We start from the raw sequence: 23,253 nt of genomic DNA on the forward strand, positions 1-23,253 counted from the left end.
AAGTGCAAACCATGACCACTACCAGGATGGCACAACCGTTGCTGAGATCGTTAGAGTGATCCTTAATAGCACCGCTATCACCACCTGAGAGAAGAACATCTGGACTCCAGCTTCAAAAGATGGCCTTCTATAGAAAATGAGAGATTGTTCTGCACAAACCTCCGGTGCCTTCTCTGCCATCGATCGAGACTTCACCGCCGTAGTTGCCTCTTCGGTCACGAAGGTATAGGATGGGGAAGAGCAGGAGGTTACAACAGACCAGCAACCTCGAATTGGAGGCCATAGATTTTTCTGCTTGCCTTTTCTATTCTTCGTCTACAGTCGTCTACGACTATGGCCTACGGGGACTGATGAAGTAAAAATGAAGGGAGTGACCTCTCCTACAACGGTGAGATTCACACTATATCAGAGAGGGTGAAGGGGTGGTGGAGAGGGTGGGGAAGAGGTGGGACGGTAGTTCCAGTGCTGCTGGTGACACGTAACAGTTCAATTAGTCCAGTGCTGACAGAGCCAGCGAGCCCAAACTAAAATTAAAAGTGTATTTTTTACGGTAAAAGGGTTTAAAAATTATGGATAAAATTATCAATCATGTGCTCATATGTAAATGGGATCCGACATTGAGGAATGATAGGGGAGTATTTGGATAATTGTCAAAAAATTTAAGGGTATTTAAGATGATATTTAAACAATAAGAGTACTACATGTCAAATTTGTGAACGGTAGGAATGGTTGAAGAGATTTACCCTTTTTTTTGCCAAAAGCAATTTTTCATTGAAAATGCTCGGATTACAAGAAATAAGTAGAAAGTTTAAGGAATTCAAGACTCAAAACCAATTAGACACCACCATACATCAAGAAAGAAACAACAACCTAGATAAGCTGAGCACTAAGAGCATCAACAAGTAAGGTCTTTGCAATCGGCATTAATGAGGAAATCAACAATAAAATGAAGGTCATAATCCTTCAACATAAACCACAAATCCCTTGAAGATTCCTATAACAATGAAGAGATAATACAAATACTTGAACACCTACCAACAAACACAAAAGAGGAAACACACACAAAAAAGACTTGTCAAAACGAGATCATCAATTGAATGGACTTGAACCCTCACTCCCGTCTACTGTAGAGGAACAACTAAGGGGGCGTTCTTTTTTTTGGATTTGGAGAGGGGGGAAAGTTGGTCAATGGGATTTTGGTTCCCATTGACCAAGAATCTCAAGTTCTTTATTCAGCTTTATGTAGAAACTAGTGAAAGTTTATTTTCCTAGGTATCACTTACCCAGGAAAGTGATACCCATCTCGGTAAATAACTTTCTCACATAGAGGGAAGTTGCCAACACTTGAATGGGACAAAAATACCCCTTTTAATGATGAATTTTTATGGCTAAAATGATCATTGCCTTATTTACCTGAAAAATAAAAGAACATGGATAAATGCACTTACCTGAATAAATAATTTACCGAAAAGTGAATGGAACCTAAGAGTAAGGAGTGGCCCATCTTCCATTTATAAGAAAGGCTTGAAGAGATGACAACAAGGAGTCGGCCCATCTTTTCAAAATTTGGCGTGAATAAAGGATAATGTATCAGAGGGCCCAACATCCTACTCCTTAACTTTAAGTTTTTGTTGCTAAGTTAACCTAACTAGTGGGCCGAAAGAAGCTCCAAAAGTGAGAATTTATCCAAAGATTCAAGAGATGGATATCTTTTTGTTGAGAAAAATCCGCCTTCTCTGTTGCACACCAATGACAACCACCTTGTCTTTTTCGTTAATAAGTAAAGATTATGAAAAACTTTTCCATTGTTTCAAAATAAGGACGATTAGCGTCAATTCATGAGGATAAAATGGTTATTGTCTTATTTATTTTGAAAATAAATGATAAATGCACTTATGGAATAAGGGTGTTTTTTCAATAAACGTTACTACATAGGCGCCACTTCAGCATTTAGCCCATCATGTTATTCATCTACATAGAGAATTGCAAAAGCTGGTATTGATTTATGTGCATGTCTATCAATAGGAGAATCTTCATTTTAATGATTTTCTCAGATGATTAGACGTTTATTCACTAATATATGATGTCTAACGCTTCTAATTGTCAATAAATAATTTTATTATTATTTTTCTCGTTTTTACAAACGTTTAATGAATAAACGAAAATTATACCAAACACATACCAAATAAACATGCATTACAAAATGACAATTATTTAAATAGCCTTGTTAACACGATTGGGGTGCGCATTTAAATCTGAAACTTACCACGGTGGACCCATTGGGAGGTGTACATCAGCTATCGTGCTACCAATTCGATTCCATGCATACTAGCTTCTACTGTGTAGTGGAATTTACTTTGGACCATGACCATCGACTATACTCAAGTTGCGTTTCCGCATTAAAGAAGGTTTCGTTTGATCGTTTCATTTATAATTTATCTCCTCCTGAATCGTTACATATCCAAAAATAAAAGAGAAACTTAGGCTGTGTTTGTTTGCTGTATAATTTTATTTATATTTATATTAGTATAAATGTATGAGAGTGCAAATGCAAAAATATGTAAATCCTGTTTAATTTTGTTTTGAATTTTATTTTATTATACTTTATGTTTTAATTTACTTCATTTATACTGTAAATAAATTAAAATTTAAAACAAAAATAAGTCAAAACAGTATAAACTTATTTGCATTACAACCAAACACAGCCTATCAAAACATATTCTTTCTTTCTGTTTTTGATTTGATAAGACAAAACATATGCTTCAAGTGGGGGATGGGTGGGGGATCCTTCAGCTAATGAGCTTCAAGTGGTGTCTCGATTATTTGGGGCGTTCCTACTTGTTGAAATTTGACCGCTGGTCAGTGTTCAGACTTAGGATCACTATAGAGCCACTAAGCAATTATCAAGCTCTCAGCCGTTGGATGGGAATTACCAGGAAGTTCTTTGAAAAATCCAGCACAATCCAGCTGGACAGGGCAGCCCACGGTTTAGAGCGAGAGGTTGGTTCCCGTAGCTGGTATAATCGTAATGGCACCCTTGTGCGTTGGAATCATTTTCCGGTTTCCAGAATCCTGGTGGTGGGTCATTTATTTTCCGTCTCGAGCCTCGATGTTCAGAACCAAACTTTCCTCATCGCGTGCCACGTCAGGTCAAACCATCACACTTTTACCAAAACAACGTTACACGTGTCCCAAGTATTCCTTTATGAGTCATAGTCCATGCGCATTCTCACGTGTTTCCATCCTTTTTGCCAAAAACCAAAGTCCGCCGTTTTCAACCCAGCAAAGCGTCACGTATATGTCACGTGGTCGTCAGCCGGCCCAAAGTAAGCCTACGACACAACGCGCTAGGTGCACCTTAGAGATGGTAGAACTCCAGGGTGCTACAATGCGCAGGAAATTGAATGCTCTAGTATGAGGTCGATCGTAAGGTGTGGTCGGTGACACGCCGTCATTCTCTTCAATGACGTGGTTTCGTCAAAGACGCGGACAAACGACCTTTTTCTAAGAAGAAGAGAAGAGACCAACCATGACAGCCGTTACCGTTAATCACCATTGCCGTACGAAGCTTCCGTTTCACTGTCTCTTTCCCTTCCATCTCTCTTTCTTACTCGGTCTCTGTATTTATAAAACTGCAGCTTCTCAGGCGATTCTTTCCCAACTCTTTCGTCGGCTTCGGCCCCAACTTAAATTATAGAAGAAGAAGGAACAAGAAGCACTGAAGCAGGGGCTTTGGTTTTGGTTTCTTCAGAAGCTTGAGGTAACTTTCAAAATGGTATCTTCTTTCTTCTCCTATTTTGAGCTATTCCCTTCGAGATTCTTGGAATTGTGTGCTTAATTAATTCTTGGAATTGGTTTCTTCCGTGCATGTTGTTGAGAGGAATCGTCTTGTTTGTGTCACGGAAATTCATTTTCTTGAGAAAACATTGTTCGTAAATTTACGGGATTGTATCTGGCAAATTACAATTTGATTGTCTAGTATAATTTTCAAGGCCTTCTTTCTCTGGTTTAGGTGTGGTATAGTTTTTTCTTTTTCATTTCCCTTTTCTAAAGGGAATTTTCTGCGTTCTTGCTCGGAATTTTGAGTTTTTGACAACCGGGGAAGAGGAAGAATCTCTGTACGAGTCCCATTGATGGTCTTATTGAGAGGATTCGTTCTTCTGGGTTAAGTTTAGGATTCGAGGTTCTCAATTAAAACTTATCTTCTAATGTAAGCTTTTGCCTGAAGGTTGGTAACTATTGCATCTATGATCTATCCTTGGGAATTTCCATTTTAATTTAATTTTAGTTCGATTAAACTCAGAGCTTCAGGAGATTTTAATGCCCAATTATTGAAAAAAAAATAATTATTGAAATAAGAAATGAAAGAGAAAATTTCTTTTGTTTTCTTTTGTTTCAAGTTTATAGTAGAAGGAACAAGGAGATTAGCACATGTTCCTTTTCTTTTGTTTCCCTTTTCTTACAATTGAGGTTATCTGCTAGCCTTTGTTGATTTACTGCTATATGTTTTTTATATGGTTTTATATTCTAAAGGGTAATCAAATCCTTGTTAATTTACTGCTAGATGAAGCAAATATTAATATTTACATTTCAAATTTTTCTGAAAACAAAAATGATATGGTACTAAGATGCTCTAGTAATTATTGTTTTTAAAATTTTTCCGGCTGATAAGATACTCTATTGATTATTGTTTTAAAAAAAAAAATTAAGTCAGGTTGATACATTTCCCTTTTCCTTTCAAGTAATTTTTCTTTTCTGTTTTCTAAGTTGAGACTTGAGATCTTGGTCGCCAAAACATCTTCAGTTTTTAAGGTTAAGATGATGCTTAGGTATGTACCAGTAATATGATGATTAATGCACTAGTTTGTAGAGAAGTGGTTACAACAGGTGCCGAATTCAGGGTTTGGTATTACTACATATTGATTATGCCAACTTTACAAGCAGGCAACGTCCAAAGTTGTTAATGCTGAATTTCAATATACCACATGTAGGATAAATTAAACCACTTTAAATTAGGCGCTGCAAGCCTGCAACTTGGGCAGGCTTGAGTTAAGCATTTATTAAAATTTGCATGAGCCTGACTTGAGAGCCCAAGCCTGCTGCTATGTAAATTCTTCGAGTTAGGTACCTGACTTGCACCCCTGCCTTTAATTAGAGCTGTCAATGGGTTGGGTTACCCAATATAACAGAACCGGATTATGTTTGTTCTGGTTCTGTGGCTGTCCCAATTAAAAATTGGGCTGGGGACCGCTTCTTTCTGTTCCAAACTGATTATATAGTTAATAATATATAAAGGTGTAGTGGTTTTTTTTTTTTTGCAATTTTTATTATATTTTATGCCTATAGGGTAAATTTTATAGTCAGTATATAAGATAATTAAGGTTAAAAAACACTTGTTTTGTCGACATACAATCAGTTTACTATTTTACAGCTATTTTTATTAAGGTCATATTATCAAAAGTAAAGTTCTAAGTTGTCACTGTCACTATCATAAGTAATTTTAGATGTTAGGCCGTATAATTGGGTTTCATCAGGTCAGACCCGATCATCCCAATGAGTCTGGATCTGCTCCTCACAGATCACAGCTCACACCAACCTCACAACATGTCCTGGCCGCACATTGGGAACATATCCTGTACTTGTATTTATTATTCATGGAGAGATGTTCCCAATACAGGGTGGGATGTGGCTGTGAGGAGGAGCAGATCCCAATTCTATTCCAATACCCAATTAATAATTACTTCCTGTTCTGGGTCTATCTTATGGAACCGATTAATAATTGGTTCAAGACTAGTACACCTTTCCCAAACCAGACCCAACCCATTGACAGCTCTACAGTTTCAATATGACCGTATACTTGACAGATGAGGCATTAATTGTCAATTTTACATTTTAAATGAGAATAGGCACATGGGAGTTAGAATAGCAGTTACTCCTACGCTGTTATTTTTCTCTTCTTTTTTGTTCTGCAACATGCAATTTTTAATTGCATAAGGATCAGGTCATCTGGACATCATTAAGGTGTGTAAGATTCATCCTAAAGAAGCTTGTACCATATTTTAGACAGTTCATTAGTAATGAATGCTATACGGAATACTCCATAATACTCTCAATGTTAGAAATGCACAATTATAACTTGACAAAAGATTTAGATGAGCTTGTCTAGCACGAAGCTTCAAACAGTGGTAGAGATTATCCATTTTTCTTTCAAACCCTTAGGATCAATTCTATTTTCTCAATTCTGTGTTGTTATTGCAGGTTGAACTTTCTGTTTGTGAGAATGGAGGTACATATTCCACTCTTCAAAAGATGATGTAGCATCCCGTAGTTTTTAACTGACAAAGGTCTGAGCAAAATCCATATTTGAATCATCAGGAGATAACAACTTTTCAGACGAGCAACCAATGCAATCCTCTTAGTATGGATTTGCACCAGCTTTTCAGATACAATGCTAATGATGCAGATATGTCCTGTGATTTTTCTCATGCTACTACTCCAGTGACTTCTGAACGGATGATTCGGTCCATGAAATTCAACCTAGATAGCTCCCCCGATTCACCACTTTCAACTCATTTTGACTGTGACACTTTTACTTCATTGAGCAATAGCCAGGAGCAATACAGCTCAACAGGAACAGATAACCTCTCAGGGACTAGTCATTGTAATTCATCACTTGAAATCAACAGCTCTTTCCATTGGAAAAGCCCTTCTTCTGTCCATCTGCCAGACAGTGTACAGCTCTTTTCTGGTGGGAGTTCACTCTCACAGGATGTTAATTGTGGCCAGAGCATGAAACACGTTCTACAGGAACTAGAGAATGTTCTAATGGGTCCTGATGCTGATGAAGATGAAGCAACTACTTCCAATGCAGCTTTTGAAGGGAATAAGCGCTTGCAAATCTCAACTCATAGGTCAAGGAACTGGAGCCAGGACCCTCGCCCCGGAGCGCATGTGATCCAACCTCAGCCAATTCATGCTTCCAAGAATAAGAAGTTGGACCGTAGAGTTCACGAGGAGAAAGGTCGTAGAGCAGCAGACACCTATTCTCATGAAAACGTAGGGGTTGATCTGAAGCAATTGCTGATTGAGTGTGCGAGGGCTGTCTCTGAAAACAGGACAGATGATTTCATGAGATTGTCTGAAGAGGCCAGGGCTGCTGTATCCATCTCTGGAGAGCCAATCCAACGTCTTGGTGCCTACATGTTAGAAGGGCTGGTGGCCAGGAAGGAAGCTTCAGGTGCTAACATCTACCGTGCATTGAGGTGTAGAGAGCCAGAGAGCAAAGACTTGCTCTCCTACATGCAGATCCTGTATGAAATCTGCCCATACCTTAAATTTGGCTACATGGCAGCCAATGGGGCGATTGCAGAAGCATTCAGATCCGAGGACCACGTTCACATCATAGACTTTCAGATTGCTCAGGGAACACAGTGGATGACACTGATACAAGCACTGGCAGCAAGGCCGGGTGGCCCTCCTCATGTGCGGATCACCGGAATTGATGATCCAGTCTCCAAGTATGCCCGTGGCGCCAGTTTAGAGGCAGTTGGGAGGAGGTTAGTTGCTTTGTCTAAGAAGTTCAACATCCCTGTTGAGTTCCACGCAATGCCAGTCTTTGCTCCCGATGTTACACGGGAAATGCTTGATGTGAGACCAGGAGAGGCTCTTGTTGTTAACTTCACGCTGCAGCTTCACCACACACCCGATGAGAGTGTTGATGTAAACAATCCAAGAGATGGACTACTGAGAATGGTGAAGTCACTTTCACCCAAGGTGGTCACCTTAGTCGAGCAGGAGTCGAACACAAACACAACCCCATTCTTGACAAGGTTTGTGGAGACCTTAGAATTCTACTCGGCCATGTTTGAGTCGATCGATGTTACTCTTCCAAGGGACAGAAAGGAGAGGATCAATGTAGAGCAGCACTGCTTGGCCAGGGACATTGTGAACATAATTGCTTGTGAGGGGAGGGAGAGGGTGGAGCGACATGAGCTCCTGGGTAAGTGGAAGTCCAGGTTTACAATGGCAGGGTTCCGACCATATCCCCTGAGTTCTTATGTCAACTCCGTGATAAAGGGTTTATTAAGGTGCTATTCCGAACACTATACGCTAGTAGAGAAGGACGAGGCCATGCTATTGGGCTGGAAGGACAGGAACCTGATCTCGGCTTCTGCCTGGCACTGAGATCAATAACGGATGTAGAAGTAAGAGTAGGAAATTATAAATTAATCGATCCAGATCCACCTCTTTGTTTTTTTAGATGTGCATCTTTTTACAGATTACGTGATATAAATGTACTAGTAAATCAGGTATCCTTAATTTTGTTCTTATTAAATTTTAGGGACGCGCCTTCACTGGTTTATGTACCACGATGCATTTCCAATACTTTCTTCCTCTGTAAGATAAATGCTGTCTCTCTACAAAATTTTGGGGGGTTCTTTTGAATTCGGATTACGTGCTCTTGGAGGAATGGACAAATCAAATTGTTTCGTAATGCTTGGCTTGGTTCACTTTAGCTCCTTTTTTTTCTTCCGTAGGCTCCTCAACAACGTAACAGCCTCGGACAATATTTTTTTTTTAGATTAAAAATCAGAATTTGACCATTGTAGAATTACGGGAAATTAAGAACAAAAGCATATAATATTTAAAACTACAATACAGAAATAAAACCCATGGCTCCTTGTAATTCTGAAGAGTAACCTTAGGGAGATTGCATTATTTAGAAAGAAATAGGACCCTCTCTTAACAATGCTATTGCCACACCAATCACTAGCTTCAAACCATCTGCGGTTCGATTAATATTTTGTGTCTAAAAACAAAATAGAAATTTATTTTTTAGAAAAGATTCATGTATTTTAAGTAATTAGTAATTAAGCACATGCCCCTGTGAGAAATTTTTTTTCATATTAATTAATTGAATTTTAAATATATTATAGTTAAGATAGAAATTGAAAATTAACAAAACTAACAATATGATTAAAAATAAACTTAACTTCTTTGTAGAAAATAACAATTATTATTATTATTATTTTTTTATTATTAAATTCTGTATTCTATTTCTGTCATAAATAAAAATAATTTTTATTTTAACAATTATTTTTATTTAATATGATGAATATATAACATTATAAATGTTCTCAAATGTTTTCGACAAAACTCTGTACATTTTCATTTTCATTTTTGGTGTTTTTATCTTTTTTAAATATTTAATATTCAATAGTGACATCATGTGTTTCTTTGAAAAGTTGGATCATTGAACTACCATCTAGATAAGAAATTAGCTTTGCTTTTTAATTAGTTTTAAGTTAGGAAAAATTATAGTCAAAGTCAATTGTACATTTAAAATCAAGCTACAAGTTCGTCCAAAAAATAACAAAACTCTAACAACTAGCTCACCATGTCATCGAAGGTTTATTTGGTTGTTTTCAACATGGGACTTAATCCATGTTAGACACAACAAAAGACTTATGCCGAAATTGCCCTTTAATGTTGGGTGATTGAAAAATTAAAATAAAAAAAGGTTTTTGTTTATTTTCATTCTCCCTCCCTCCCTCCCTCTCTCTACAATCTCCCCCACTCTCTCATTCTCAGAGGCATCTCTCTTTACTCAATGGCTGTGTGATTTAAAAATAAATAAAAATAGTTTTTTGGTTTTTGTATTTATGTTATTTCTATCAATTTCTCTTATTCTCTCTCTACCTGTCATTCTCTTTCAATTTTTCTCATTCTCTTTCTCTCCCACTCCCTCTCTTGTTATTTTTTTTTTCTTACACACTTATATGGTATTAATCAGATTGTATAAAATAACATGAGACCAATTGGGTATGATTCAAAAACCATTACACCAATTTGATAAAAATTCACAAGAAACTCTTGGCTATGAAATTTATACCAACTTGATAGAAATTTATAACTTAATTATACAAGTAGTTGGTTCATTTAGTTTTTTATATGGTTTTATTAATACTGTCTAAGTTTGTAAGAAAAAAAAAAACGAAAGAAGAAATAGAAAATAAGAAAAATACTAAGGGAGAACAATAAATTAAAAGAGAAAGGCTTTGATTTGGCCACAAATGAAAATTGAGAAAGTGGGAGAGACAAAAAGAGAAATGAGGAAAATCAAGAGACATAGGGAGTGAGAGAAAATGAAAACCTATTTTCAATATAGGTTTTTTGCTATATCCAATATGGCTATGAGAGTGAAAGAGAAGGGAGGGAAATCAAGAGACATGAGGAGTGAGAGAGAAACTAAAAACTTATTTTTAATATAGATTTTTTGCTATATCCAATATGGATTAAGAGTCTTATGTTGGTAATAATCACATAAGCATTTGATAATATGGTGGAGATTTTTATAATTTGAAATATAGAACGATTTATCAAAGTTTTTTTAATTTTTGATAACTCTAATTTTTTTCTTTAAATTATACATTTCATTTACACTTCAACAAAATATATTTGTACCTTAGTTTAAACCCGGCTGTTAGGCGGATTACCACTGGAAACTGCCGCCGCTAAAAAAGAGGCGCGAATCAGAAACAATTTTGTGTCGTCCCTCTGTCTCTCTAAGACTATAACTTCACACCACCGGCGTCGATTTAGCCACCGCACAGCACCTAACCACTGGTAAATCTCTTTCTCTCTCCCTCTCTCTCTCTCTCTCTATTTTCAATCTCGCATTTCATTTTCTCTATGTTTTCCTTAGACGACGACAACCACATCTAAATCTTCAACCTAGGATCCGGTGCAGGTCTGTATTCGAACTGACATTTTATTTTGATTAGTTGCATGCTCCTTTTAATAGTTCAGTAAAGACCATAGCTTGCTATATGAATCTCTACTATCTTTCTTATTTTATAGAGAGAGAATCGGATGACGAGGAAGATGAGGGTTTGTGGTGGAAACATCCCAGACGAAGGAGAGGTGGAAGGAGATGTGAATGGCAATGCCGCCAAGATGGTTAGGGAAGAAAACAATAAAAAACTTCTAAATGGTGGAAGAGAAACTGATAGGTTTTTCGTCGGTGCCTAGATCTTTGGATTTCTTTTTGTTACTGGATTTAGCCATTTCTAGGGTCTAGGTTTGGGTTTTTGTGGGGACAAACGAAGATGATAGGTTAATTTCCATGTACATAAAAGTTGAAGAGAAACTAAGGAATTTACTACTCTTGCTGTTATTGGAAGCTTTCTCCATGGATTGATTAGGGTTCATGCCTTGGAGACTTCATGGTAGCTGGACAGTTTGCTCCATGAGACATTATGGCTCTTATTTGTCATCTGACCAAATTTTGACTTAATTCTACTGTATCATGGTCACATAATTTAGAAGGCTCCATTTCAGCCATACAGCCTTATTTTTGTGAAAAGGAATCCTCTTTGATCTCTTTTTGACAGATTGTATAATGAAATAGTGGCAATTCTTACTTGGGGCTTCTGCTATCAACTTGTTACAATTAGAACCTTCTTTTGTCAGTTACTAGAGTTGCATTAAAAATTACCATTTTAGCTCTTTTTATTCTAGGAACCCTTGGATGTTAAGGCAACAGTCCAAGATTACAAGTTTTCTTTCACCTTCCTTTGGCCTTTGATCAGTGCTACATTGTTAGTGGATAACACTAGCATTTATGTATACTTAGAGCATTTTCTAAGACTGCAATCTTCCCCAGGTACATGGGCAACATCAGATGCAATTTTCTCAGCCATGTAGGGAGATTAGGCTAATTCAATTGGATGAAGCCAAGGGGTAGTGGCCTTGCCCTCTTTTTAAATGAGATGACAGAAACAGTGATAAGTAGATAACTGCAGATATGACGGTAGTTTCTTTTGAGGCTAATTCAATTAGTTACCTTTTCACAAAAAAAAAAAAAGAATCTTCTCTAGGTAAGTTGTTCAAATAAAGTAATGTCCTCTTCTTCCTCTATGCCCACATTATTTTTGTTGTTTTTTGGGTTGCTGTTGGCAAAAAGGCAAAGTTTGGAGATATTGATTACTGATGGCTGATACTATAAAATTGAATGGCCTCTTTCAACTATTGATCTGGTTCAATTCTCTATCAAATGTGTATAATGAGGTATCCTGGCTGGGAAGTGCAGAAAATTAAGAAGCACATCAAACCTGAAAAAGAACTGTGTTAACATGTTACTTTTTTCACAATGAACAGAAAGTATGGCATTGCAGGAACTAGCAACAGTTAAATACAAGTATAAACAAAACATGAAGATACATGAGAGTAGAAAACCCAGAGATAATAATTCATGACTTCAGGAAAAAGCTCATTGCTTTATTAATTCCTTAGTAACATTTCAATAACTCAAATCCAGAACAGAATTCTTTTTATTTTTTTAGGGAAAAGATAAACATATATTCATTGTTCAAAAGGGGGAGGGATGTACATTAGAAGATATACAAATTATCCACTTAGGAAAAAGGCTTTGAGAAAAAAATCACCCACTTAAGTACGACTGTATCGTATTTGCACTATACAAAACACCCCTTCCCAATCCAGAATTAGCTAAACCATCTGTTAACGGATTCAATTCCCTGGGAATCCATCTGAAACTGCAGTTCATTGATGCTGATAATTCTGGCATTTCATGCAAAAAGTGGGAGAGCATCCAGGGGCCAGAATCAGGATTTGTTTGCCTAATTTATGGCATTCCTAGAGTGTCCTATTGCTAGGGTGCTGATCTGCAGAGATTTTATGATTCTAAGACTTTAGAAGAGCATGAGTCTCTACCCCTACTGCATATGTTGTTGGGATAGGGCCACTTTACACCCAAATGATTTCACCATTCATTCAGTGTAACAGACCTCCTATTCCAGCCTTAGGAGAAGCTTCTAGGGTTTTTTCTGAAACTACCATCAAAGTTATATAAAATGTCCCTGTCCTGCCTGGGAGGAAGAGGGCCTATACCAAATCATGTACTGTGATTTTCCTGGTGATGCTAGAGCTCTTATAGTTTCACAAATTAAAACTATCCCAGTTTGTTTCCAATGCAATTTTATTTGCACTGGTCCAAAAGCTTGGATGTGCAACAATTTGAGTGAATAAAATATTGTGATCCTTTTTCTATGGTTTGTTTGCATAATTGCATTGTATATAAAGTAAAATAAACCTGAAGCAAAGTAAAACAAAACCCAAAGCAAAAGTGAACCAGAACTTTTATTCTTCTCATTTGCACTCCCTGTGCATCTATACACTGCAAATGAAATTGCACTGCAAAGTGGAAATGGAGCTAAACAGGGCTTGTTTTCCAACATGGAGATCTGGAAGGAGCTATAGGACTGAAACTTAACCACGACTGAAGTGTGGCTAGCTTGGAAAGCACTTGTTGAATACATGAGATTGGATCATCTACATTTCCCTGCTAGACAATTTAAATAGCAAACCCAAACTCATCTCCATAACGGCATAACGTAGATATGTTGCATGATCAAGACCTGGCCACACCACAACCAGTCAATCCAACATCAAATCCCTACACCCTGGAAAGCTACACTAAAGAAACTAATTTTTCAACACAACTGGCCAGTACCCACTGCTGTGCCCATACAACCCTTCACAGACAACATCCACTCAGATAAAGTTCCCCATTGACAAGCTTTTACAGATCATGTTCCACAGGATCGCGAAACTAACCATGCCCCTGTACAGGCTTAAAAGCATGTAAAACAGTGCAAAATTTTCTGAACCCTGCATCAAGGAATACTGTAAGGAAAATGATCAAAGTAATTATGTGTTTTGAGAAATATGTTCCTGACCACATTAACTGGAGTAGACTTGTACTGAGATTCTGAAACCATCAGACAAGCCTCTCGGTGGAATAGAGGGTTGCAGTTTGATGGCAGCTTTGAGAAATACTGAGATTACTTGTTGCAGTTTGGTGGAAGCTTTAGAAGGTCGTTCCAGCCTCCTTCAGCTTCTGGAATAGGGGGTACCGTGAGAAAATCTACAGGAGATATCTTGTGGGCCTTTAGTGGCCCTATCCAAGCTGCAGATGCCTCAGAAGCTGAAGTCAGATCTCTTCTAGAAGGTTTAAGAATTGCTAAGAACAACCATTTCAGTTCATTAGCAGTAGAAGGAGACTCAAGAGTTACTTTTAAGTGGGCAAAAGATTCAGATGGGGGCCATGGAAGCTAGCTCACCTCCTTTCAGAAATTCATGAGCTATCTTCTTTGCTGAACTGCTCCTTTAGATGGATTCTCTGGGAGATCAATAGAATGGCAGATGCCTTAGCAAAGCAAGGATTGGGAAGGGATTTTTTGTATAGTGCTAACTCTTTGCCATCTTAGTTTGATACAGGCTTTTCTTTTTGTGCTTTTTTGGCCTGTTTGTACATTCCTCCCCCCCCCCCCCCCCCTCTTTTTTTGAATACAAGTTATCTTTCCATTCAAAAAAAAAGTGGAGGGGAGGCTTGTGGGTCAACATGTTTAGCCTATATCAATAGACCCCAAGCAGTAAATTTTGTTCATGCAAATTTACCATGAGTAAATATGGATAATGGATAGACAATAATTTACCAGAAAGGAGAATTAATAAAAAAACAATGAAACTTGCTAAAGGCATTTAATAGTTCAACCAAATAAATTCTTTGTTTATTTTCCTGGATAACACCTTATCCCCAAGGATCTGAGCAACTATTAAAAAATGTAGAGTTCATAATTCCTAGGTTCGACCTTTCAATCAAATAAATCATAACAAGCCACTGGCATTGATCTTAGTGCAGGATACCTTTCAGGCAGGATTGAAAATTCTGTATTCTGATGCCCTCAAGAGCATAATGCACATTCCTACCATGGATTTATATTGAAACACCTAGATAATACATGTCAAGTTACAACAGATAAAAATACAGAACCAAAGCTTTCCTCTCTGAAAAATAAGGCAATATTGGTTGATGTTTGGAGCTGTATGAGAAGAATCAAGTGAATGGATCTCTGCCCTTCACTAAAAATCTCTGACTAAATACCTTTCACTTGGTCCACAAGATGCAACAGAGGAAGCTCCTACTGAGTTATTAGGGATTCTATTTGACAGTGCTGAAATATGGAAACATGATTCTGTATTTGGTGCTGTTAATCAACTTGTAGCAGCTTTATGGCTTGGTGGAAGAGAGGCAAGATACAGTGCTGCCAAAGCATTGTAGAGCCTGTTTTCCTCAGACCATATCAGGAATGCAGAAACTTCTCGACAAGCTATTCAACCCCTTGTCAAGATTCTTAGCACTGGCTTGGAAAAGGAGCAACATGCTGCTATTGGTGCATTGGTTAGGTTATTGTGTGAAAGTCCATCGAGATCCCTAGCTGTTGCAGATGTTGAAATGAATGTGGTGGATGTTCTTTGCAGGATCCTTTCATCAAATTGTTCAATGGAGCTGAAAGGAGATGCTGCTGAGTTGTGTTGTGTCGTTTTCAGCAATACAAGAATTAGGTCTACAGTAGCTGCAGCTCATTGTGTTGAACCTCTGGTGTCTCTTCTTGTAACTGAGTTTGGTCCTGCTCATCATTCAGTGGTCTGTGCACTTGATAGAGTACTAGATGATGAACAATTGGCTGACCATCCTCTCCATTTCAGCAACTTTGTGAATAATCCAGAGTCTTTTCTGATTCCGGATCATTAGTTGTTGGAGCAACGGAAGTGTGGTGGTAAAAATCAAAGGAAGAACCAAAAAAATCTGAAGAAGAGAAGAGGAATATGAAATTGGAGAGAAGAAGAGAAGATGAAAAAGCTCCCGTAGAGTTCTAGGTTTACTTGTTCTTAGCTTCTTGAGCTGTCTTACTAAAATGTTTCAGATTACAAGAAATATAAAGTGGTTTTACTTTTATACTCAAGACCTTTCAGCTACCAACTCCCAAGACAACCCACTTAATACAAAAGACAAACATAAAGGAAAATTACAAACTTACCACTCTTACTTTTCAACACCCCCTCTTAATTTGTAATTTTCATTGGAGATCTAAAATGCAGAATCTTTTCAAAAGCTAGGGGCTTGGTGAAGACATTAGCAAGTTGATTTTCAGTCTTGATGAACTTTAATTCGATCTCTCCTTTCTCAATTGACTCTCTGATGAAGTGGTGTCTCAGCTCAATGTGCTTTGTTCTTCCATGAAAAACTGGATTTTTAGTCATTGCAATAGCTGAAATGTTGTCACAGTAGATTGTAGTTGGGCTATCTTGCACAAATTGAAGGTCTTTCAAAAGTCTTCTAAGCCAAATTGCTTCACAAGATGCACTTGTGGCTGAAATGTATTATGCTTCAGTTGAAGATAGTGCCACAGTATTTTGCCTCTTTGATGACCAAGAGATCATTTTCGGTCATCTATGGAACCAGCCCAATCACTATCTGAAAATCTAACCAGCTTGCAGTCATTTTCACTTTCATATTTCAGCCTAAATTTCTTGGTTCCTTTCACATATCTGAGTATTCTCTTTGCTGCTCCAAAATGAATTTTACATGGCTTGTTCATGTATCTTGAAACAATGCTCACAACAAGAACAATATCCGGCCTTGTGTTGGTGAGATAAATCAAGGAACCAACAAGGCTTCTGTAGATTGATGCATCTACCAATTCGGCTCCATCCTCCTTTGACAACTTTTCATTGATAGCCATAAGAGTAGCTAGTGGTTCACATATTAACATATGAAATCTTTTTAACAAATCATCAACATACTTCTCTTGGGACATAAAAATTTCACCTTTATTTGCTTCACTTGAATCCCAAGAAAGTATCTCATTAACCCCAAATTTGTCATCTCATATTCCTTAGTCATTGCTAATTTAAATTCATTCAACAATTTTGGGTTGTTACTTGTATAAATCAAATCATCAGCATAAAGACAAACAAGGATGAAATCATGCATACCTTCCTTATTGACATAAAGTGATGGCTCATTTGGACTTTTTTCAAATCCATTCTTATGGAAATATTTATCAATCTTGCTATTCCATGCCCGAGGTGCTTGCTTTGAGCTATACAAAGCTTTTCGAAGCTTGTAAACCTTCTCCTCATTTCCTTCTATCACATATCCTTGTGATTGTTCAACATAAACTTCTTCTAAATCTCCATTTAGGAAAGCTAATTTCACATCAAATTGAAACACTTGCAGTTTTAGTTGAGCAGCAAGTGCAAGCACAATTCTGATTGTTTCCATTCCTGCAACTGGTGCAAAAGTCTCATGGAAATCTACCCCTGGCTGTTGGGCATAGACTTTAGCCACTAACCTTGTTTGTGCTTTTGGATTGACCCATATTCATTGAACTTTGTTTTAATTTGTAAACTCATTTCAGTCCATTCACTTCTTTTTCTTTGAGTTTATTTACCAACTCCCATGTCTTGTTTTTCTCTATCGTTTCAATTTCTTCATCCATAGCTTTCACCCAAACTTCTTCTTTTGAAGCTTCTTCAAACTTCTATGGTTTTAATGCAAGAAATGCAATATCACAAGAATCAAAGATTTCTTGAACTGAGCGTACCTTTCTTGGTAGAGTATCCGAGTTTACATCACTTGGGCTTATTTTCCATGGATCTTGGTTTCTTGAACTTGAGGGATCCATTCTTGGATTGAAACTTGTTGAGCTTTTCTCTTTTTTTTTTTTTTTTTTTTTAATCAATAAAACTTCAACTTGTTGAGCTTGATTGATCTTCTTGAGTTTGTTGGACTTGCATTTGATGTAGTTGTCATGCTCATGGTCATTGGGCATCACTTCTTCCTCTTCTACAACATATTTCTTTGTTTGTAGAGAATTTTCTTCAAAGTTCCATGCCCCCTCTTCATCAAATATTACATCTCTTGAAATTACCAACTCATTTGTAGTTGGATTCAGCAATCTGTAACTTTTGGACTCATCATTGTAACCAAGGAAGATACATTTCTCACATTTGCCATCAAACTTTTCTCTCTTCTTTGAGGAAATGTGAGCATAAGCAATGCGGCCAAACACTTTAAATGAGATAAGAACAGGCTTCTTTTTATGCCATGCTTCAAAAGGTGTTTTATTTTGCACGGCTTTGGTGAGAGAACAATTTAATATGTGAACAGTAGTATGAACTGCTTCAGCCCAGAAATTTTTGGAAAGATTTTTACCTTGCATCATGCTTCTTGCCATTTCTACAATGGTTCTATTTCTTCTTTCAACTACCCCATTTTGTTGTGGAGTATGTCTTACTGTCAATTCTCTTTTGATACCTTGTTCTTCACAAAAATTCCCAAATTCTCTCCATGTAAACTCTTTTACTCTATCAGTCCTCAAAGCTTTTAATTTGTGATCACTTTGCTTCTCAACTAAAGGTTTGAATTGAATAGAAATAGGCAATGCTTGTGATTTTGCATCTAAGAAATATACTCACATCATTCTAGTAAAATCATCAACAAAGAGAAGAAAGTACCTCTTGTTGTTGAAGGAAGGTGTCCTCATGGGTCCACAAATGTCAGCATGAACCAGCTCCAATGGTGCCTTTGAATGCCATTATTTCTCTGAAAATGGTAGCCTATGATGCTTCCCATAGGCGCAACTTTCACATACTTTATGTTCTCTATCAATTTGAGGAAGTCCAATCACCATACTCTTATGATTTAACAAAGAGAGACTTCTGAAATTTAAGTTTCCATATCTCAAGTGCCATAACATGGACTCATCCAACTTCTCACTTTTCATCCCATAGTTTACATCATAGGAGGAAACACCTTGTTTGTAGCCATTTTTACTCAAGCAATGATTTGACCTTTCTTATTATCAGTTATTACACGTTCGTCATTGTCAAAATGCACCTCATAACCTTTTTGTTTTACATCATAGGAGGAAACACTTTGTTTGTAGCCATTTTTACTCAAGCAATGATTTGACCTTTCTTATTATCAGTTATTACACGTTCATCATTGTCAAAATGCACCTCATAACCTTTTTGTATAATCTGTCCAACACTAAGCAAATTTTGAGTCAAATTGGGAACATAAAGAACATTTGAAATGAGTTTAGCATTACCTTGCTTAGTTTGGACTGCAACAACTCCCTTTCCTTCAACACTTTGGAGTTTGCCATCTCTAAGCTTCACTTGAGAATTGACATGTTCATTCAGCTCAAGAAAACATTCTTTGTTTCTCGTAATGTGGTTACTACAGCCACTATCCAAATACCAAACTTCTTTTGGCTCTTGTTGGGTATTCATACAAGAGTAAAATAGATGATTTTTTGAATCATAATTTTCAGTATAGTGGGTTTGTTCTTTCTCCTTAAATCTGCAATCTTTTGGGGCATGAACATGATTTTTGCATTTTTTACATCTGAAAAAACATTCTTGGGGAAAATGGTTGTCTTTCTTGCAAATAAAACAACTATTGTTTTGCTTTTCACCTCTTCCTCTTCCATACATCCTACTTCTTCCTCTTCCTCTTCCATTATTTTGGTATCCTCTTCCTTTGCTTTGATATGACCATTCTCTTGGAGTTTCTTTCTCACCATCATTCTTTTTCTTTTTTGCAATGGTGAGTTTGGATTGAAAAGCTTGCTCCAGTGAAGAAGATGAGAATTTTTTCATTCTATCGTCGTGAGTTTAAAGTGAGCTCATTAACTCATGCATGAATAGTTTAGTCAAATCTTTGGTTTCTTCTATGGCAGCCACCACATGGTCAAATTTAATTGATAAACTCAGAACTTTTTTTACAATTTTTTCATCTGAGATAACATCTCCATAAGTCCTAATTTGATTTACAATACCAACAACTCTAGAAAAGAACTCTTGAACAAATTCACTTTCTTTCATCATAATATTATCAAAATCTCTCCAAAGAGTTTGAAGTTTTATGGATATTACCTTTTCGGTGCCCTGAAACTCTTTCTTGAGAATTTCCCATGCTTCTTTTGAGCTTTTGGCAGCCATGATTCTTGGAAAGATTGTTTTACTTACTACTTGTTGAATATGGTACAGGGCTCTAGCATCATCTTTCCTATTTTCTTTGTACTCTTTCTTGTCTTCAGTCCATGTTGCAAGTTGCTCCCAATTTTTTGGTTCTTCGTATCCTTCTTCTACCAGCTCCCAAATCTCCTTGAAGATGAAAAATGTTTTCATTTGTATGCTCCAATAGTCATAGTTTTCTCCATCAAAAATAGGAAGGGGAAATTTTTGAAAATGATCTACTGCAGAGCTGCTGGAACTTGATGCCATGAAAGGTTTTAGTTTTTGTTTTGAATGGATGAATGGATCTTTGCTCTGATACCAAAAACTTGTTGGAGCAACGGAATTGTAGTGGTAAAAATCAAAGGAATAACCAAAAAATTCTGAAGAAGAAAAGAGGAATATGAAATGGCAAGAAGAAGAGAAGATGAAAAAGCTCACGTAGAGTTCTGGGTTTACTTGTTCTTAGCTTCTTGAGCTGTCTTACTAAAATGTTTCAGATTACAAGAAATATAAAGTAGTTTTACTTTTACACTCAAGACCTTTCAGCTACCTACTCCCAAGACAACCCACTTAATACAAAAGACAAAACATAAAGGAAAATTACAAAAATTACCACTTACTTTTCAACATTAATTTTCTTTCCATTTCATAGAATTTCAACTGCTTAGGAATTTAGACATTTCAATGGACCTGAATCTTAAGGAGCTATGGCAGCTCCGGATCCTCAGTATTTCATATCAATCCCCAGGAAACTGTGGATTGTCCTGGGCTAAAACTGTTGGGTTAATTGTTCATTTGAGGATTGATTGGATTTATTACAGTTCATTTTGTTTTAGGCCTATTTTCAAAATTGGAATCTTTTATTTTGCTCTCTAATGGTCAAAATTATGGCTCTGGATCCTCAATATCATATCAATCCTTCATATTAAAAGTCCCAATCTAAAGGTTTTAGCCTCTATTGTGCTGTTCTTGAGGTATTCATTATAGGCCATTGCTGTATTATATTTTGGCAACATCTGATTGTTCTCCTTCTCCATCATAGTTTATTAGCATTAGGTGGATCAACTTTCAGAGAATTTGCACTGTAAATTCAATCCATTTAGTGGGAGCCCTGGGAAAGGGAATTTGTAATCAGTTTGCTTCTCTGAAAGTGATTGTTGCACTTGCAATTTTTCTGCAACACTTGAAATATGAACTGATTACTGATCAGAAGATAAGCATGACTACAGGAGCAACAATTTATACAACCAATGAACCAGTTTAGAACTAGCATTTTCTATTGTTGCTATTATTTTCTACCTTTTGTTATTTCTTTGGGAGCAGAATTGGATCTGAATTTGTTTCCATACACTGAACATCCATTACATTGGGCTTGATGTGGATATAATTCAGGTGTTTTCTGAATGGGTGTCATTAATGCAGGGCTTGTACATGAAATTGAATCAATGGAAAACTCAGCCAGCATTTGCTTAATCTTCTAGGTAAGTTCTCTTGAGCTTCTACACGTCTCCATATCAATGTTGTTAGTACCATGCTGGAAGAATGAACAATTAATTTGTCATATGGAAGTGGGTTCCAATCTGATATGGCTGTACCAGGCCATCTCAGCTGCCAAAAAATGGCACTCGAGGACAGCACTTAGTGCTGGTTTACTTGGACTATGACCCAGACACCCACCTCTGTATATGGGAAACCAACAATTGGCTGCTCATCATTCAGTGGTCTGTGCACTTGGTGGACATGTGAATCTATGTTAAATCTAATGTTGAATGCTTATAGGTTTTCCTTGGATCACATTCTTTGATCTATTTCCCTTTGTAGGTTTTTATGCATCAAGTTTCAACTAGTTGAAGTGGATGCTCATTGGCTGTTTTGAATTGAAGGCACTTAACTAAGCTTTTGAGGTTTTCTGCAACAAGCAAATTGCAGGAATCTCCAGTGCAGAAATGTTTGCAACATTCTGTGACCATATCCTCAAAAAAGGTGCAGAAATCCAGTTCAAACAATCAAACTTGAAAATCAAAATTCATATTCATATTCAAATTCCATTTTTATTTTCCATGAGCTTTTATCATTGTTCTTTGGATCTTCCATAAACTTGGGCAAGGTATGCAAGATAGTCATTTTGGACATCCCATCCAAGGGTGTGAAGGATCTCCATTTTTTGTTAACTTGATTCTTGATTCTTACATAATCTAATTGGTCATGTCCTGAAGTTAAAACCAATTCTTTATTATAGGCTTAAGTCAGAAAGCTGGGGAAAAGTTACATCCATAGCAGTCCAAGTTGGGGTGTAGGGTCAAAATTATGTTTGAGTTCTTTCGCAACTTTTACTGATGCTGTCATTATTTATTCTCAGTTGTCAAGACAGCTTCTATCAGCTTATGGGTATGGTGCTCCAGAGTTTGAATCTGGTATTTATACTTACGAAAGTGATGTTTACAGCTTTGGAGTTGTAATGTTAGAACTTCTTACAGGGAGAAAGTCTTATGATAGGTTAGAAATGTACATCTGAACTTGTTGGCTTTGCTTTGTTTTTCTTTTCTTTTTTTTTTTCTTTTTTTTTCGTTTTTTTTTTTTTTTTTTTTTTTTGTAATGGCTACTTATTCTTTTCTTAAAACAATATGGATAGGTCATGGCCTCGAGGAGAGAAACATTTGGCAAGATGGGCCATTAACCAACTCCATGATATTGATGCATTGTCAATGATGGTTGATCCTTCCCTAAATGGAGCTTACCCTGCATTGTGAAGATGGGATACATATGATGCATTGTGAAGAGAACATTTATTGTACAAACCAAGAATGTACCAAATTGAAATTAAGATGTATTTGTGATTCTAATGTTTTGAATGGAGAATGGTTTTTTAGATTTTATTTACAATTGATGTTTTTTTATTTTTGTATTTCATTTCGATTTAAATGAATATAGAGAAAACAAGTTATTTGAAGAAAATTAGGAAAAATTAAAAAAATAGGTTATTTGAAAAAAAAAAGTATACTTTTATCGGCAGTCTCAACTACCACTAAAAGTTTTTTTAGCAACAATTTAAATTTTATATCGATAGCTAGCAAAACTATTGCTACAACATCTAGCGACAGATCTTTTAGTGGCAATTTGTGTCTGCCGTTAAAGTCTCTAGCGACAATTTTGATTGGTGCTAAAAGTCATTTTTCTTGTAGTGTTATATTATATAAAATAATTTTTACTTATCACACTTAATTTTTGTTTGTCTATGAGATCATTTGACCCAAACCACTAACCCGAAACTCAAAGAAAAATAGTTTGATTTCTAGGTTGGCCTTAAATTTTGTATTATATTTTCATTCTTATGTATAGTACTTATTTTTGTTCAAT

At 36.6% G+C, this 23,253-nt stretch overlaps 1 protein-coding gene and 1 long non-coding RNA gene across 3 annotated transcripts; both read left to right on the forward strand.

Moving 5' to 3' along the window:
- The first annotated feature begins 3,580 nt into the window (after nucleotides 1–3,580).
- On the forward strand, nucleotides 3,581–8,369 carry LOC148875582 (chitin-inducible gibberellin-responsive protein 1-like). 2 transcript variants are annotated; one of them, XM_088966176.1, is made up of 2 exons: nucleotides 3,581–3,775; nucleotides 6,259–8,369. In XM_088966176.1, exon 2 carries the CDS (start codon nucleotides 6,421–6,423, stop codon nucleotides 8,182–8,184), a length of 1,764 nt encoding a protein of 587 aa, XP_088822302.1. In that variant the 5' UTR covers nucleotides 3,581–3,775; nucleotides 6,259–6,420; the 3' UTR covers nucleotides 8,185–8,369. The 2 variants fall into 2 exon arrangements, with proteins under 2 accessions (XP_088822302.1, XP_088822301.1); XM_088966175.1 differs by having other exon boundaries at nucleotides 3,581–3,760.
- Nucleotides 8,370–10,449: 2,080 nt separating this feature from the next.
- Nucleotides 10,450–22,779, forward strand: LOC148875583 (uncharacterized). Its single transcript, XR_016109592.1, has 5 exons — nucleotides 10,450–10,626; nucleotides 21,319–21,377; nucleotides 21,718–21,879; nucleotides 22,256–22,392; nucleotides 22,529–22,779. It is a non-coding gene; the product is annotated as an uncharacterized LOC148875583 (long non-coding RNA).
- Nucleotides 22,780–23,253: the final 474 nt, after the last annotated feature.

Source organism: Nelumbo lutea, chromosome 1 (assembly GCF_056320005.1).
Source record: "Nelumbo lutea isolate HS-2025 chromosome 1, American lotus-T2T, whole genome shotgun sequence".
Taxonomy (NCBI): domain Eukaryota; kingdom Viridiplantae; phylum Streptophyta; class Magnoliopsida; order Proteales; family Nelumbonaceae; genus Nelumbo; species Nelumbo lutea.

What these genes read in the sequence shown, in the direction of transcription:
- LOC148875582 (XM_088966176.1), top strand. Translation starts at nt 6,421, where the DNA reads ATGGATTTGCACCAGCTTTTCAGATACAATGCTAATGATGCAGATATG.